Source organism: Solea senegalensis, linkage group LG1 (genome assembly GCF_019176455.1).
Source record: "Solea senegalensis isolate Sse05_10M linkage group LG1, IFAPA_SoseM_1, whole genome shotgun sequence".
NCBI classification, from domain to species: Eukaryota; Metazoa; Chordata; class Actinopteri; order Pleuronectiformes; family Soleidae; genus Solea; species Solea senegalensis.
The window spans coordinates 6,914,735-6,934,086 of record NC_058021.1 but is presented as its reverse complement, the minus strand read 5'-3'; the positions used below and the strand labels follow the sequence as shown (position 1 = coordinate 6,934,086).

The window sequence follows — 19,352 nt, the reverse complement described above, 5'->3', positions numbered from 1 at the left end:
TTTTTTTATAATTTTAGCTTATATCAGCTATGTTTTCATAGCCTGTGGCCTCTTAAAAGTTTGTGAGTGGTGGTTGTCTTCATTTGACTTGCACGTGTTGTTATGACATGGTACAATTTGAACTCCAAGCGACTTGTGTTCCTTCACATCCATTGCTTATAACTGCTGTCAGTGAAACCCTTGAACCTTTGGTTAAAAGTACAGGACATGTTAAATACCTCCACTGCCATCGCTGATCTAGAGCGTATGATCGGTGACATCTCTTAAATCACATTCACAGCTTATAACTGCTGTCAGTGAAACCCTTGAACCTTGGGAATGTGTTTAATCGGCATTCATCACTTCACAGGTCTTTATCTGGGATGAAATGGGTTTTAGAACAGTGGGAATGTGTTTAATCGGCATTCATCACTGGGTCAAACGATTCTGGAACGAAAAACATAGATCAACACTCGGATTTCTTCTTCATTTTGGGCAGAGATGCAAATTTCAGTGTCATTTCCAATGCAATGTTGAAATACAGCAAAGCCATTATTAATAAATGTTTTTAGCAAACCTTAAACTTGTTGTTTTGTTTTTTACATTGTTGTTTTCTTCTACTACTTGCTTTGCTTCAAGTGTTTCTATGATACTGTATGTGAACTTGGAGCTATAGAATAAAAAAAAAAAGGTACATATTCAAGTCACAACTCAAACGTGTACATCTGCACATGAGAGCTGTGCACCAGGTTTTGTAGAACTATTCTGCACTTCTTTTCAGAGCGTTTAACATGCTGAATGAATAAAGTGTCAGGAACATGCCACTGATATTGATCTGTGGCGAAAAAACAGCTGCATTGCAGCTGTTTGTTTAAATAAAAGAAAAAAGAGAGTGCTCCTGCACTCTATTGGGAATAAAAATGAGCAGGAGAATAGTTTTAACCTCCCGTGATCTGGGGAAAAAACGAAAAAGAAAAAACAACTGTAAGGGTTTACAGGCAGACATCGAACATTCTTCCCTTGCGTGTGTTCATATAATTATTATTATTATTATTATTATTTTTTTTTTAATAAAAGTGTTTTATTTTTTAAGCCTTTGAAGTGGAAACTTTGGTATGGGAAAACCACTGTGTTTTTTTCTGATGTGCTTGGGAAAAGGGAGGGGTGTGTGGAGGAGATACAATCTACTGTCTCACCATTAGATGTCAATAATTCTTACACACTGGACCTTAAATCCATTTCTGTGTTTCAGAGGAAGTTGAGCAAAATATGTGAAAACAACAATCAGGCTTAACATTGAAAGAAACATAAATGACAAGAAGGGTTGCAATAAAGGTAATTAACATAATCATGTTTACAACCAAATTCTTTTTTCAATAATACCCCACGTTTGTTTAACTTTAAATGTACGATGAGGGAATTCAACAATCATAAAATCAGTGTTGTAATGTAACAAAGTACAAATACTTTGTACAAAACTCACATATCTGTACTTTACTTTAGTTTTTTATATTATATTACTCCACTAAATTTCCTCGAACTATCTCTGTTACGCGTTACTACCTAATAAAACCAGAAGAAGAAGAAGAAGAGTTGGTAATGGTCTGTATTTATATAGAGCTTTTCTAGTCTTGATGAAGTGCTTTACACTAGAGTTTTGTCATTCACCCATTCACACGCTGCAACATGGGGTTAAGTGTCTTGCTCAGGGTCACACATAGACTTAGCAGAGTCAGGAATTGAACCCACCTGAAAGACAAATCGCCCTACCACTGAGCCACCATGGCTCAATCCTTACTCCTCAGTTTTTTTGAATACATTTACTTCTAAAACATAAGTACATTTTATATCAGAAAATAACTTTTGATACTTAAGTACAGTAAATGTCTTATACTTTAAGACTTTTCCTTATTATTATTATTATTATTATTATTAATAATAATAATAATAATAATAATAATAATAATAATAATAATGATAATAATAATAATAATAATAATAATAATAATAAGTAATAATATAAAGAAAAGTGACTTCAACTTCTCCTAAAGTCATTTTCTGTAAGATACTTGTACTTTTACTCAGGTATCCCTTTAAGGTACTTCATACAAGACTGCATAATGTTATTTGGTTACAATTCTGTGCTTTTTATACACTCATGTAAGGCATTAATGCTTCAGTAAAAATATTAAATACCCTCAGCGCTGCTCAGGCTTAGTTGACCACTTGCTTTTACTGTCAATTACTGGACTGTGTGTGCGTGTGGTCTTTTTGGGCATGTTGTGCAGGAGCCTGGGAAAATTGATCCACCAGAGACTCAGTGTTTAGATAGTCTTTGTCAGAACTGACTGGAGGTTAATCATTGTTGCATCAACTCGCGGTAGCACAAACTAAGTAACACATACTTATTTCTCTTACGAGAATCGGGTTTATTGCCAGGTAACGCTCACACAATATGAGGAATTTCGTCTGGTTCATAACTATAAACCTATAAAACTATATATATATAATATATATAATTATATAATATATATATTATATAACTATAAAAAAAACAAAAAGTGTTTTTACTCCGAATGGAGGGAGGAGTCACACTGTAAGTAGGTTAACACAGGAATGGAGTCTTAACACAAAGATTGACGATGCATGCCTCCCATTACATTCCCTCTGGGAGTGACTGTGTGTCTGTGTGCGACTGACTGTGCTTTTGTGCGTGCGTGCTTGTGCATGTGTGTCAGGATGACATTGTAAAAATCGAACAGTGAGTACACACAAACCAGCCATAACATTAAAACCAGTGTGTTTTCATGGTGTACATATGCATGTATGTATACACACGAATAAATATCTACACATCCAATAATGTGTGGATATTGTGTGCAGGTTGTTGCATCACAAGCATCAAAGCTGAAAAATTGTCAAAAGACACACAAGTTTGGTTTGTATATAAAACAATATACAGTTTTGTGTACAATTATATTCTTATTCTTTTTATTCTTAGGCACAGTTTTCTTTATATTCTAATATACTACACTTTTTTTATTGTTTTATTATTTCTATTTTTATTTGAATTTAAATTGTTATCTTGTTTCGGCACAATGGAGGCGTGTCGCAATGTTGATTTCCAGGAAATGTACCGTGTACAACCTCGTGTGACAAATAAACAAGTCTTGAGTCTTGAATCTTGAATCTTTAAACTGCAGCATTGCTAGTAAAACAGTTGTTGAGTTCAACTTTAAGACTTTTACTTAAGCAATATTATAAAAAGTGACTTCAGCAAGGTCAAGAACAAACATTAGTGTGAGTGTGTTTTTTTTTACTTGCTACACATGTTGTGTGTTACAGTATGAGGGTTCCTCAGAGTGTTTTTTTTTGCACCCTGGACATGGGATATTATCTTTTTCCGGAGGTAATGTTGGCGCTTTGAGCAAAAAAAATGAAAAACCATGATCTATTCTTAACCCTAACCAGGTGTTAACCCTCACCCCAACGTAATTCATAATCTGAGGTTCTCATCACCCTCATCTCATCCAAAAGCGCCACCACTTGTTAAAACACTGTCACGTTGATATGCATGTGTTATATCTGCAGATAGGCAAATAAGTAACGGAATTTGGGTTGGAAAATGTGGGTGACTGGGTTTCAGTATCACCGACAGACAAATAATACATAAATATATTCCGCCAATAATCAAACTCCTTTTAAAATTGCTCTGCCACACCATCAGAATCCGTTCCCTGTTTTACGTGTGAACTGAGAGAAAACCAGATTTAGCTATGCAGGGAAGGAGTATCCATCATTATCAGTTTACTGCTCGACATAGTATCAGGAGTTCAAGGAGGGGCAAAAATAAACACTGACCTTTACTATACAGTTATACGCCCTGAGGGACTTTTCTTTTAACTTAATAGACTCCCATCCTCTGTTTCCTTTATTCTGTTTCCTTGTTTGTTTTCATTCTTTCAGGAACAGTTCAGCTGCTGAGTTGCACGTCAACTCATGTCTCTTTTTATTCTCTAAATTTAGAATTTTATAAATAATATAAGCAACTGTAGCAGTAGCAGATATTACTAAAATATGAGCGGGGCTGCTTTTTCCCACGCCTTTTTTTTCCTTGGCTTACACATTTGCTGTTTTGATTTAGTCCCACGTCTACCATCAGCGTTGCTTCTCAGTGTTTCCCAAACTTTCTACACGAGGAGCCACTTTTTAAAGAAGGCAGGCAATTGTGAGCGAAATCACAGTATAAACCGTGACAGGAGCACATTGTGACACCTAATATCAGAATTTTTACAACTTCCTTTTTTGTATGCATGTTGTTGAAAACACATACACATACAGTGCTTAACCAGACTAGAAAAGTGCTATATAAATAACCAACTCTGTTTTAATTTGGTAGTAATTAAGTTAAGTTAGTTTTTATTAATCCCCTTAGGGAAAGTATTTCTCTGCATTTTGACCCATCCTAGAATTAGGAGGAGTGGGCTGCCACACTGAGTAGCACCCGGGGAGCATTTGGGGGTTGGGTACCTTGCTCAGGGGTACCCCAGACCTTTTTTTTGGCTGGGTGGATTTGAACCAGCGACCCTCTGGTTACAAGTCAAGTTCCCTTTCCACTTGCCCATGCGTTGCCCCAATGTGTAACAAACCTACTCATAGAGGAAATGTAGTGGAGTAAAAGTAAAAGTTGCTAGAAGCATAAATTACAAAGTAAAGTACAGATAGGTGAATTTTGTACTTAAGTACAGTAATGAAGTATTTCTACTTTGTTACATGACGACACTGCCCATCAGTGATAGTAAAGGAGTAACAAGCAGCCTGTCCTGTTATTTATGAAAGCTCAGTTTCAGCACCTTAAACCCTGGAGTCTGACACTTTTCCAAATAAGCTTCCCAGGCTTCATTTGTGTAGGTAACGTGAGAATATACCCTTCAGTGACCACAAAAATAAATGGCTTCATGTTTGGTGTAAACGCAGTTGGTTTACTTAATGACTCAACCTAAGAATTAAAGGAAAACCAGCAGAGAGAAATGCAACGGTGCTTCTGTGAACCTAATAAGAAAAATAGGCCTTAACTTTGCTTCAGCAGCTCAAATATCAACATATCACATGCTGTGTTTGTGATGGAGTATCTGATCTGTGTGTGTGTGTGTGTGTGTGTGTGTGTGTGTGTGTGTGTGTCAACAACGGACAAACGGAACCAAAGGAACCAAAAGTACAACGGCTCCTCTCTAGGAGCAGAGGCCAAACAGCATGGACTGTATTTGAGGGCTGTTATTTTTATTGGAAAACAGTTTCACTTAATTTAATTGTGGTCAAACTTTGTGGTACGTGTGTATGTGTATGTGTATGTATATGTGTGCGTGTGTGTGAGTGGATGTGTGTGTCGGAGGCAGTCGTAAATCACCATTTTTATTTCTTTTCTTTTCTTTACAAAAGCAAGACAAGATCAGTTTTTAATTCTTCGTATTAATCCGCGCAGCTCTGATATTTCCATCCGTTGTCACATGATCATGAATGTTTATTAGTTTTGCGTGATTGCTGCTAGTTCTTCGCCGTTGTCTTTCATAACAGCTATTGTGGAATAAGGTTATTAGCGATCAGAGGGCAGATCACTGTGATCACATTTTGTCATTTTCTTTGGAATTTCCTGCCGCAGTGATGCTGATTGGGCCAAAGTGTAGTGTGTGTGTGTGTGTGTGTGTGTTGCATAAAGGAGGACGAGAGCTCTGATAGGCCTCTCACCTCCGACAGTTCACAGCAACAGTGGTGCTATTGTTTCCTCGGTACATTACTGTGTGATATGAAGCCTCATGCCTTCAGAGAACATGTGACTCTTATTGAGTCAAGATAGGACAGAGGTGCACGGTGTCTCTCTCTCTTTCTTCTATGTGTGTGTGTGTGTGTGTGTAGGCAACAAGACCATTTAACTGCTTGTCAATATTACAGATGACAACGTGTGTGTGTGTGTGTGTGTTATCATTGATCTGTGTTCTCCTGCAGGGCCAATTTTCCACAGAGAAGTGAACTCCTGGTCAAACCTTTGAAAACACACACTGTGAACAATCTTGCAATAAACAGTGGCACAAACAGAGCATTCAGACCTCTGCTTCCTCCAAACATACACAATTTAACGCTCACATTTTTGCTTTGAAATATCCCGAAAGCAGATAAAGGTTAAGTATTCTGTCGAATCGTGATCTTATGCAAGGCAAAATGTTTCCAACACCCTTTAACCCTCTTATGACTGATGATTTATTTGGATTTTGTGGCTGTAGAATTGTCAAAAAGTGTTCAATGAGTGAGTGCTGCGGCCCCTTTTTTCCAAAGATTATCTTTACTCTCAATATCGGGCAGTTATTCAACCGTTTAGGAATTACGGTACAGAGAAGCCGACGTCACAAACGTGCGACACGCTGGTGAATCTCGTCTGTGATTGGACGGTCGTTCCGCGGGAGTCCTGAAGGCTCGCGTGACGACAAGTATATGGCCGCAAAGGTTTATTTTTCTGCTTTCCGCTATACATCCATCCATCTTCTACTTTATCCTCCACATGAGGGTCGCGCAGGGGTGCTGTCACAATCTCACACCCTGGACAGATCGCCAGTCCATAGTTTTTGAATGAATGTCCCAAAAGGTCTAGGAGTTACGGTAATGACAAGTACGCACGCCAAAACCTGTCGACAACAGGACTCGGTAACAGAAGTCCTACTGTTGTTTGTTTTTGCAGTAGAATTGACTTGTGTAACTGTAACTGTTACACGTGTGCCTTCACGTATCACTCGGGAACGTCGCCGCAGACAAGAAAACTACTTCTAGAAAACACAGAGAGACTCTCGTGTGGCCCAAATCAGCATTGCCTGATCTCATCCGACAGCGGTTTGAATGTAAAGGAAAATGTGTTTATATTTAAAAGTCACACACTGCGTCTTTAACCATAATGCCTATTGAGACAAAGGCAACACAGACACTTTCTCTTTATCAGTGAATCATTATCAGGTAATTTTTGTCTGTTTATGTGTGTTTTTTTACAAGGCTTTGCCGCGTTTGTATGCATGTGATCTGCATGTGATGTGGCCGCACTATGTGTCAGTACTTAACAACCATGTTCTTAAAGTCAAGGTGTCAAGACCACTCACGTTTTCTGTCATACTGTATCTATGTGGTACGAGCTGTTTTTAATGACTAATGACGGATACCCGGAAATGTTTGCTCTCTTGGTAAATCCTCGTGTCTGTCGAACGTCAAACACACATGAGATAACCACGATGACATCACTATGACGTTGAATCCTCCCGAGCCATTTTCAGCTGCTTTCATGAGCTAAATAACACTCCACATGACGAGCAAAGTGACCTTGATGAGTAGAACTGAGCGACTTCCCCTTTCACATTTTCCCATACAGTATCTCTACGATGCAGTTCGGTGCAGTATGCGTCAAAATCAGACTCTGATATTGTTGCTTGAAGTTATAGCACTGTCAGAATCTCACACTGTACTAACTCTAGTCAGTTTTTCATTCAACCCCATCAGAAAAGAAAAAACCCTGAACTACCCCTTTAAATGTGGCTCAAGGGTATTTTTCAGATTTGGACAGAGAGCAGATTTGCTCTGGGTAATATTTTATGGCATCTGACATTACACACACACGCACACACACGCGCGCGCGCCCTTTTTGCCAAGTTCTCAGACAAGTCAAATGTGACGTCAGGACCAATAAGCTTTTGTCTCACAGCCCGTTTGTGTCTCGAGTCTCTGGCACAGCAGTTGACAACCAGTGTCTTGGAGCTTTCACATGGAAGCTAATTGGAGCACAGCAGAGAATCAGGACATGTGTTGCATCCTCTCTTCTCTTCCCACTGATCCCTTCTCTTCTTGTCATCTCCTATTCTCTTTCTTCAAGCGCTCACCTTCAGTTTCATCGTCAGCCGAGTTCCAGTGAAGTTTTCTTCTCACCCCCCACTGACTTCATCGAAAATATCATTCTATCAGTTTGCCCCACACACACACACACACACACACATACACACCTCTCCCTCTCTCTCCTACCACTTCCCATATCAATCTCCACATCCCTCAACACAGTGGTTTGTATGTGGGACTGAACTCCGTTGTCAATGAGCAATGACAGCAGCAGCAGCAAACATCAGAGGCCCTGCACGTGTGTTCATGTGTATGGACTGTGCGTGCCGTGCTGGCATGCCTCGCCCTCAGGGCAGGGAATTTTAAATCCAGCATCCAAGGAAAATGATACAGCTGAATATTTGAATATTTACTCCTTATCAAGACGCCAGGATATTAATGTGGGGAGCTGAGACTGAGCGGGTTGTGGAGAGATAGAGCGCAGCGGTTGGGGACAAGCAAATGGAGTGTTTACTTCTCTTTGTCAGGACTGTAGAGCAGAGAAAGCACATGAGCGCTGCCCAGAGTTTATACTCGGGAATTACACAAAAGTGAACACATTCAACAAGAACATGGTTGAGTCTCTATTAGAACGTCAAAATGACCATTTAAAGCTGTGGTATGTAATATTTTTAAAACTATGAACGTCAAACGAATTCACACAATGCTGATTGACGGCACTTTCCCACTATACAGTTTTAGCAAGGTTCGGTACGGCTTGGTTTGGGTCGTTTTTCCATTACTATACCAACTCGATGTGGGTGGAGTCATCTTAGCACGGCTGCATGAAACTGCTGCAATGTCATTTTATATGTGGCGAGCAAAGCAGTTCTCTTTGGTGTACTGAATTCTGCTTTCAGCAGTGCTGTCGCTAAATACACCAGACTCCTCAGTTAAATATTGAGATTTTCGAAAATTGTCCTTACTAAATGTTGGTGATTAACACATGCTTTCAGGGATTTTTACGTCTTTTTAACTGACCTACAGTACGGTTTGATTCTTGTGTCGGACGCTGCCCTCGTGACTCTTCCAGTGATGACACTCTCCGACCAATCAGTGGCCGGCAGTCTGTCCACGTCACATTTTAGTATCGGCTGTCGCTAATGGAAAAGCAAAAAAAAACGAGTAGAGCCATACTAGAACTATATAGTGGAAAAGCACCATAAGTCAGCTTCACACGACTTTCTCTAGCCGTATTTCCATCATGGTACAGTTCGCTTTGGAACGGTAAAGCCCTGTGTCAGGCTTGAATTTCGTAACATGTTGTTCTCTGTATGGATCTTGTCGTTTTGGACGAGGTTCTCATGCTGCACAAAAGACAGTGAATTGTTTAATGTCAAGACAGATGCAGGCGACGGCAACACTGTGCTAGTAGAACGCGACGGCTGCTAACAGGTTGGCGACTGACTGAAAACACAAAGTGCCCACTTTCCTCTTCATACAACATCAGTGCAATAAATCAAAACGCGCCGGTTCAGAATCAGCAGAGTCTCCCTTTAATGGAACAACCGCGCAGCATTTCCAGCGGATCATCCTTGTGATCCCGTCTCCCTCGGGAGCCAGTCCTCCTTCCGATGGTGAGAAATGTAGGTCAACTGTGGTGTGATTTAGTGGTTGTTTGTTTGGATGAGGAGTTTCAGTCGTGATGTATCGTCGGCTCCAGCACTCGAGCGTGTTTAGCGGTGTAACAGACAACAACTGGAGGCAACTTTTCTCACAGTGCCTCTCATTAAGGATGATAGACAGAGAGACAGACAGGCAGCCAACATAAAAACCCCACCAGTGTGAGGGTGCTACACCACAGCAGTGGGGAAGCATCACGTGCGTCTGTGTGCTCCTGTTTGTGTGCACATTTTCTATCTCGCACACAAAACTCAAGTTAAAATAGTGAATAATTGAGTAAAAGTTTAAAATGAGGTAAAATGCCAGAACCATGTTGTTGTGAAAATTCTGATTTTGTTAGGTAAGAGGGCCAGGTGTGTAAATAAGCCTACACCCTTTTTGTTTACCATTGAGAATTAAATGGCATCATCATAACGCGTGCGCAGGATTTATCACCTCTCCTTGCTCAAAACCCTTTCTTTGTCAGCTTGTTATTCTCAGACCAGACCCAGCTGTACGATTCATCAAAAATATTTACCACAGGCACAATTTCAAATTGCAGGGGCTGCATTTTTCGTTCTCTCTCCAGGAGACGACACTTTCCTAAGCAAGGTATTTTCATGTTATGCAGAATCTGTGGCTGGTAAACAATACGTTTCCAGGAGAGAAAAAAAACATTCATTTCACTCAAACTAAACACGCAAGCACCATTAAAAAAACCCAACTGTCCTCAGCCCATAACTCAATGACAATACAAAGCAACAAGAAATGGCAACTGAGGCCTGTGATCTTTTTTTCTCTTTGTCAGCACAAGTCCCATTTACAAAACGGTCTAACAGAGCAGGATAGATTTGTCTCCTTGTCTACATTTCCATCCGCTCGTCCATTTATCCATTAATTCTCCCGTGCGTTGCAATGTTTTCATCTGAAACGGCTGAAAGAACAAAAAAAAAAAAAAAAAGGAGGGCGTTTGGAGAGGAGCCTCACACAAAAAAGCTCACTCTGATCCCTGGAACACAAGAGAGCCGGCCGAGCCTCCTTGCACCCTTGGGCCAGTCAGCAAATAATACCCATAATGCAGCGTGTCTGTGACTGCTGGAATCCCCCGTGGCCACACTGGTCCAGAGGACTGTGCCAGGGACGTGATGCCAGGCAGCAGGAGGCTATAACAAAGCCAGCGTCGAGATGCCAAATCCTGGCACAAGGCACACATTATTCTTATTCCCCCTTCGGTTTCCTCTCGCCTTATGGACAGTGAGGGATGTGTTTGTGCCCCGACTTGACATAGACGCCAGCTGGTGCTGCAAAGTCAGGTCCACATGTAACTGCACTGCTGAGACCAGCATACAGATCCCTCGTCTCCATCATCGCCATGGACGTCGTCGTAACATCGTTATTTAAAGAGGCTGCTGTGCAAAGGGCCCATAACATCTTCTTTGGGATGTAATCAGCAATGAAAAGACAACATTACAGTAATACCGTGTTATTTCCATAATATCCAAGTAACAGCTAATGTTAATTCGAATCACTATAGGTCGTCAGTTCATGACAACGTTTATCAAAAGGGAAACAAATGCGACTTTCTCACAAATTCATCCGGATTGGACCGTTTAGTGGGCCAGTTCTGGCCCGCGGGCCGCATGTTTGACATCCATAAACACTGTAATCTTATTAACACTATTAAACAAGCTTATATGTGGTCATTTAAACAAAAATAAAATGGTATAATACCATATTATCATCTCCTTCCTGTGAAATGACTGGCATATTATTACCATACCGTTGTTCCTGAACTGTAATGTACCTGCAGAGTTATAACTGAGGGGTTCAGTGGAACTACACGCTTGTCACAACACTAACACGGCAGTGCAACATGGTGGCTTAAGATTAGAGAGACACAACAATAGCAGTTCTCATACAAGTCCCATAACAACACTTCCAAAATAAAAGGTGGCACAAACACGAACAGGAGCTGCAGAGTTCACTTCAGTGTTTCCCTCTGCTCTCCCTCGAGCTCCCATCAGCGCCCCAGAACAGCTCTGATCAGGGGAAGCTGGGAATTTACAAGAGAAATAAAAGAGCAATTACATCTTAGATCTGTGTGAATAATTCATGAGCCATTGTTTGCTGCATGAACATGTGTGCGTTTGAAAGAAGCCCGGCACAAACAACACAACTGTGCTAGATTCATGGCCTCCAGTCGAGGACTGGGAATTAAAGAGAAGATTCAAAAGCAGCACAAGTGTTTGAAGAGAAGCTCAACAGCACCACACTGTGGCCAAAACAAGGCACATCACCGACATACCGGGTGGGTGGGTGGTTGGAGTGTTTCACATTTTATTTCAAATAATACAGCAGCGTTTACATTAACCACAAATGTATGATAAAGGTATATTGGCAGCGCACACATTCTGTAACAGCCAGCCAACATTTACATTCTTCAACAACAAAAGCTCAAATATACGCAACCAGCGAGAAACTACTGTGAATGGAAAATCTGCCCGGAGTTAACTGTGGATTACGTGCAGTGATTTTAGTGCCTATAAACAAAGCTTGATTCAAGAAGCAGACTTATGTCATGCGTCTGTGTGAACATGACGTTTTTTTTTTTACAGCAAAGAATATGATAACACAAGAGACCCAGAAGACGCCCGCGTGTCGCCCTTCAGTTGCCAGAGGTTATATTTACCGCTTTGACTCCACTGGCATGACGGACACTCCGGCACATTCTGGCCTGTGAAGTGTGCGTCCCGTCGGAGCAGCCACAGTGGCGTTCAGACTGCTTATGTAACAGTGATTTATTTCAGTACACAGTAATGTATCCTTGGCTTTTTTTTACTCTGTAAATACTCCATAATGAGTTAAAGTACAATAAGTCATTTCACTTTTTACACACACACACACACGCACGCACACATGCCCGCCCTTATCTCAATTTAGAAATATATGTATATATAAAAAAAGATCCCCATCCAGGTTTGTTAACTCATGCACGCAGACATTTTCACCCTTGTCTCCCACAAATATTGCCATTTTACTTTTCTGCAAACCACGAGAAATGTGCACATTTGTAACATAAAGTTGTTGTTTTTTGTTTGTATATGCTTCTACTACCGCCGTATGACAATGGTAATAAGGAGATAAAATTACAAAGTAACATCCAGGTAATAGTTTAGTGAAGTGCACCATGCGTAATACCTTCACAGGATTCTCCCTCATATGCCACTGGCATTTTACATTATTACCAAGCGATTACTTGTTAATTACTAAAGAAAATAAGATGCTATAACCATAATATAACTTCCCTATTACAAAATCATTACATTCATTGTGTAAAGTAAATCTTTTCAGAGCCAAACCAGGTGCTGTTGGTGTCTAATCCCAACATAACGTATACAAAACCTAATCAGAAACTGGTTATTTCCAGTGTAATTCGAGGCAGAATGATCAGATTTGATATGCACATCTGTATATGCATATTGCATTTTCGATTCATACATGGTTTGCAGAGACGTACAATGGCCACACACGATCCCAAAGACCCGGTTGGACACGTTCATTTTTCAAAAAGGGAATGACCTCTGTCATTTAGAGTGGCTGTCTGACATTCTCAGTCCTTTACGACAGCCTGTACCACAAACCAAGGCACTCAATGTAAAGCTCACTTTCAGTGTTAAATACTGAATGTGACAGCAGAGCCACTTTCAAAACAGCTGTGACTGAAATCCACAACTGTCCGTGACTCACGTAGCACACTCACACATCTCAGTCAATTAGCTGACATAGATATGAGCGGCCGACATCAAATTTAAATGAGTGGTGAAGCCTAATGTAGTTTTTGGATGAGCTAAAACAGCAAATGAACATTTGTGTCACAGACCCGTCCACATTTGCCACTGGCTTGGCCCACACAGGAGTCATGGGTCAGCATGAACCCCCCGTCAGCAGTTCCTTAAAGAAACCATCCACATCCAGCCATTACTGATTTTGGTCCTCTGAGCTCATGAGCTTGTGTCGGCGCATGTGCTCATCTGTGCTCGACTCCGTCGTTCCACCGGTCACACGCTGATCTTCTTCAGCTGCTCGTAAGTGAGGAAGAACTGGGCACGGAGTGAAGGAACATAGACTTTGGAAGAATGTGTGAAATTCTGTCCCTTTCTGAAGTTCGGCTCAAAGCCTCCCTTGTTACTATCTCCTTGTGTCCCCGTTAGCCTCTCCTACTGGAATAAGTGAATAATCTCACTACATTTCTCAGGCCTGTGTGGATCATGAGGAGTATGTGCTTTTTTTTCCACCTTCTAAAATCATCTTTAATGAGATCTGGGTCTTGGGGCAGAAAAGCCTTTCATACAGTTCACGCTCCACACCTTTCCTCCCCTCACAGTAGGCCCCAGTGACCTCCTCTCTAACCAGGGCGAGTGAGACAGGTCACTCAGAGTTGCATAACACCGTTAGCCAGCATTAAACTAAGCTCTCCACTACTCGAGCATGGCTTGAAATGCACGTCGCTGAGAGCATAACAGAAATGACTACTTTTCCCTGCTCATTTCTTCAGCTCAGAGTACATTGCATAACATGGGTCATGTGCAAACACACTGGTGCACTAATGCGATGGTTAAAGGATACAATGATGTTCCACGGTCCCAGGCGGAGCCAGTTGGGTAGGAAGCCCTTGTAGAGGGCCATGAAGCCTTCAGAGCGCCATGTCTGAAAAGTAAACAAATGCGTTGAACACTTTATCTGATAATTGTCCCAACTGGGTGCTTTTTAATTGGAAATTGCTACGTGATATTAAAAATGAATCCACACTCAAGGCAAGAAAAATAAAAAAAAATCTAAACAAAATACATTCATGGGCGGGGCAGTAATTCAACAACAAAAAAGATTTCCATATAATTGTCTACAATATCATTATAACAAACAAAGAATATATAGACTTGATACAATGTGTGTGTATGTGGAGGAGAGAGCTGCAGGGAGATGAATGATCGGAACAAAATGTTGTTTTTAAATTTTGTTGGGGAAAAAAAAGGCAGAATCAATTTGTAGCTGTCAGAAAGAAAATATTTTGTCGCACTCCAAAGATTTTTGGTCACATATCCGACCAAACTGGTCACACTCTAGAGCCCCGCGTACGTTTAGGATTATGACAACAGAGTTTAATACTGAAATCGGAATCATCTTTGCTGCAGTACAATATCAGAACAGTCAGTCACAGATAAATGTCATCCGGACTTTATGTGAACATTCAAAAACAACATTTAATTGCATAATCAAATCAGATGGGAGTTTCTGCTGTCATGGGTTTTCGACTGACCTGCAGTAAACAGTCCACTGTTCCCTGGTACAGAGCTCCTCCTCTCTGGTTCATCATACGTGTCCGAACTACGTCAACTGGGTTTGAGGCCAGAGCTCCGGCCAGACCGCACACGAAACTGGACCTGAAGACAACACAGCGCAGACTCCTTTTAGAGCTGAATTGTGTCCGCGGTGTTTTAACAGACATTTCATGTAATGGTCGTGTAAGTGGAGCAGTTAAAAACGCAGAAAAGGCTAAGTAAGTAACCTAATAAACACAGAGCTAACATGAGTTAACCCCCTGTGCGATAAACTGGACAGAAAAGATTTCAAAGCACAGATGGAATACCACAAAATCAACCAAATTTGCTGTGAAAAACAGGGAAGTACGCCTTTGTTGGCTGAAATACAAATGTAATATAGCTGCTGTTTTCACTGCTGGCTATTTGCTCAAATGTCTTACAGTTCCCTGCTGCTAATGCTGATTGTGAACAGAGAGAAACATTTGTGTTAGCTAAGTACATTAAGCTTACATCTTTAATTGAATTTAGACACTGAACAAACAGAGAATGACTACAACAAACCCATTCCCAAATATAACCCTGAAAAATTAAACATTTAATTGTCTTTGCAAACAGTGAGCACACATGCCCTTTTTAACCTTTATTTGCCTCTGACAAGGTCACACGAGAGAGAGAGAGAGAGAGAGAGACAAGAACTGAGCATACTTACACGAAGTGTGTGTACACAGTGTCCCCCATGTAACCCGACAGGATCAGATGCTTTTTAGTGATGTCATAAACCGGTAGCTCCACTCCCACTACAATGGCTGCTCGCTGGGCTGTTAGAGAGACACCCTGGTGCGGAAAGAGAGAGAGGGGAAAGACTGTAGAACGACGACATAGGTGCGTGTGTGATACCTAAATTCTCTGAACACCATGAGTCAAAACTATTAAACCATTTGTCAAGCTCTCAGTACCTTCCACAGGCCCCGTGTCCCCTCCTGTTGGTAGATGTTGATAAAGTTGCCCATCATACTGCCTTGGATGACACTTCCCTGAGCCTGCATGCGAATCTAGGTGAGACGAGACAACCGTAATATCCATAAACTTGAACTTGAGAATATGAAAGCATGCAAAGCCAGTGCAGAACTTACACGTAGGGGCATGTTTTACTCAATCCCCGTGTGGACTGCAGCAGAAAAACAAGTTAATACAGATTCTTTCGGCATGCTCACTCAGTGTCCTGAAGCAGTTTCAATTCCCCTGTTTCCAGGAATCCTGCCACACAGTTTTCACTTACTCTCGATTAAAACGGCTGCCGCTTACAGATTGGCCTTGATAAGTCATCCGTCTCAGTGGTAACTTGGCAGGTAGAGCGAGGACACATTTGTGATTTTAAAAACAAAATGCATGTGTCAACCCACAACTACTTACTGGATATGTTTTATACACACCGTGCGCCTCACAGGGTGTGTCAATCAAAGGTCAAGCAAATCGCAATAAGAGCAAATAACCATGTGTGCACACACAAATTCAAACACTAGTGCCGTTTACAGAACACTATGCAAAGCTTTTCAAACTTAGGTCTATAAATAATCCACAAGTTGGGGTCATGATAACAGAGGTGCCTTTGGCTCCACTGGGCAGCTGACCAAAATACCAGTTAGACTGCTTGAAAGTGAAAAACTTGATTCCTTAGTACATTACAGCTGTGCATATGACAAGAGAACAAGCCATGCTTTGCAGGTGTGACATTTTTGTACCCCTCAGCGCAGTGTCAAGAATCGCTCAGGCCTGCTCTACTGCTTTCAACTGCAGCTTCATCAGGACAAAAAAACAACAACAACAACAACAACAACATCTAACACAGTTCTTCAGTCAGTGTGCAAAACGCTACCTTCAGCACATCTGTAGGGTTGGCGATGGAAGAGGAGACAACACCAGAGAGAACGCCGCACAGCACATTCGTCAGCAATGTCTCATCTGAAAGGGGGGAGACTGCATTTGATGTCATGCTCTAAACAGTGAGTGACTGTATGAATGAATACAAAGTAGACACATTTATCTAGGTCTCACTTACACACACACACGTCTCCCCTACGACATTAGAGGGGAATGTGCATGTGCTAATGAGCGGACAGGAACAGCTGTCTGATTTGTGTGTGCATGTGCAAACAGGGACTCACCCTCTGGCCTGTCAACCAGCAACCTCTTAAGACTCTGGTATGTGCCAATTTTGATAGTCCCATAGGAGGCCTGGCGTAGTATGGCAGGAGAGATCCTGCAAAAGACACACACACATACTTTATTTTCCAGGAACAATCAGGTTGGAGAGATCACATAATTTATTGGCAAGAGGATGAGGCAGGGCAACAATTTTCTTCACTGTCTTATATAATTTGTGGCAAGCAGACAAATGATGCTATTTTCTACTTTGGTAATTGTCAGCATTCCCCAGTACTGTAACATTATACCATACAAGAGTCGATCCACTATTCTAAACACCACATTGAACAATCAAATAAAAAAACACTTCACAACCTCCATAAATCTGTATGTGCTGATTCCTGGAGGTTTACCGTAACAACAACATTGTCTGCGATCTTAATCATAGCAAATATGAACTGTTATCATCAAATCATAGATGCAGGGTCCCATGATTTACTAGGATCAGCACTATTTTGTGCACCAGACGTTTTCCAAGTCCATTCCCAAGCATGTTAGGGAACTACGGTGGCATTTGCAAACCAGAAAGATGTATTTTTTTCCATTTGCATGGAGGAGCAACATTAAATTAAAATGCAAAATTCACACTCTAGTTGCAAGATGGCAGCCTTCACAAAGCAAGACCTTTTTTTTTTTTTTTCAAAGCTAACACTTTTTTTATTTAAAAGTGATTATATACTTATACAAACATATATATTCATGAAGGCTTTTAACTTGGACAAAGTGAATGGGGCACATTTCCCCTGTTTCAGAATTGAGCATCGATTTAAGAATATTTTTGAAAAAAAACAAAAAACTTTTAGAGCTTTGCATGGCTGCCCCATCTTATATTTCCAAATTGCAAAAAAAGGTAATTATAACAAAGACTCTTTATGATCCACCCATACAGGTTTGAAAACATGGAGAGACCATTCTTTCCCGGCAGCAGTCCTGCAGTTATGGAAAGCACATTTATTTATCTGTTTTTTGTTTTATACTTACCTGTCAAGAGCTGCTGGACAGTGTGTAATTCCCCCAAGGGGGATCAATTAAGTATGTATGTATGCATCTATCTATCTATTTATCCCTTGTCCCTGTGCTGTATGGACTCTGTTGACCCATTTAAGAAGAAGCTGAAGACTTGTCTTTTTGGACAGGCTTTTACTCTGGGTTAGGGTATGGTTTATGACAACTGTGCATAGTATGTATTCTTATTTCCCTTGCTGTAGTATTTTATTTGAGTGCACAGCACTTAGTGATTTGCATCTGAAACGTGCTATATAAATGAACTTCCATTATTTTTAATGGAAGTTAATGGGGATAACGTGTGTAATTGATATGTAGACGTGCTTGTCTGATAATGAATTACTATGTCGTTATATCCAAAGTGAGACAGAGACAAAACAAAGTCCTACTTGATGAGAATACAGGAAGGATGGAGGTGAAACGAGGTAGGACTGTGGCTGGTGCAATAAAGGAAGTGGAAAAAAACAAACAAGGAAGTGCGTCTATTTTTAAAAAACGTGCAATGCACAGAATAAATATAACCCAATATTGGGACACTATATGTGTATTAAGTGGAAATTCGAGAGGGAGTTAAGTGAAACCTCACATAAATCCAGTTTACTGACCCTGAATACAGCGCTCGCAGCCCCTCCTCTCTTCCTATCCGTACGATAGCGTGCAGCATGCCTCTGTAACGGATCTCTCTGTATTTGATGTCGCCCACTTGGCCTTGGACTTGAAGACGCGTCTTGGCCAGGTCGATGGGGAAAGTACCTGCCACACAAAGAAACACAAGATGCTACTTTAGTGTCTGACTGTAATGCACACGCACGCTGTTAGTTCAACCGCCGCCGGTGGCGGTGGCCTCCACGCCGCTCCACGCATCACCCACCGCATTCGGCCGTCATAGAAGCGAGCCCGCCGAAAACAAAGGGCTTCCAGTCGACGTTAGACATCTCCTACAGCCGTCAGTGCCGAGTCGCGGGTTTGGAGAAAGTACCGGAGAAACCGGCGGGCAGCGTTTGTCGACACAAAGCCTGAAAATAGTACTCAAACCTACTGCTTCTGCGTTTAGCACCGGTGAGTACACGAAGCAGCACAGCACCTCCGCGCCCCTCCTCCTGCCGCCGGCTCTTAGAAGAAGCCCCGCCCCCATCCACTCCCCTGGCCATACTGTCTTCCATCTCTCCACCCACTGTCTGTTGCTAAGCAACTGAGCCAGACAGGGGAACCCCATTGTGCTCAAAGGAAAGTTGAATAGTATTTTATTTTTTTCTTTAATTGGCAAATTGTATCACAAAAAACAACTATTAGATGAGTGCAACCAGAAAAAAAAACATGATAATGTTCCACCATAGA

At 41.3% G+C, this 19,352-nt stretch overlaps 1 protein-coding gene across 1 annotated transcript; it reads right to left on the bottom strand.

The window, feature by feature from the left end:
* Positions 1-11,803: 11,803 nt before the first annotated feature.
* On the bottom strand, positions 11,804-19,114 carry LOC122780092 (kidney mitochondrial carrier protein 1). The gene is made up of 9 exons (XM_044042880.1): positions 18,886-19,114; positions 18,620-18,767; positions 16,970-17,064; positions 16,681-16,766; positions 15,761-15,856; positions 15,514-15,638; positions 14,801-14,924; positions 14,110-14,190; positions 11,804-13,583 (listed from the first exon to the last, which is right to left on the bottom strand). Exons 1-9 carry the CDS (start codon positions 18,947-18,949, stop codon positions 13,542-13,544), a joined length of 861 nt encoding a protein of 286 aa, XP_043898815.1. The 5' UTR covers positions 18,950-19,114; the 3' UTR covers positions 11,804-13,541.
* Positions 19,115-19,352: the final 238 nt, after the last annotated feature.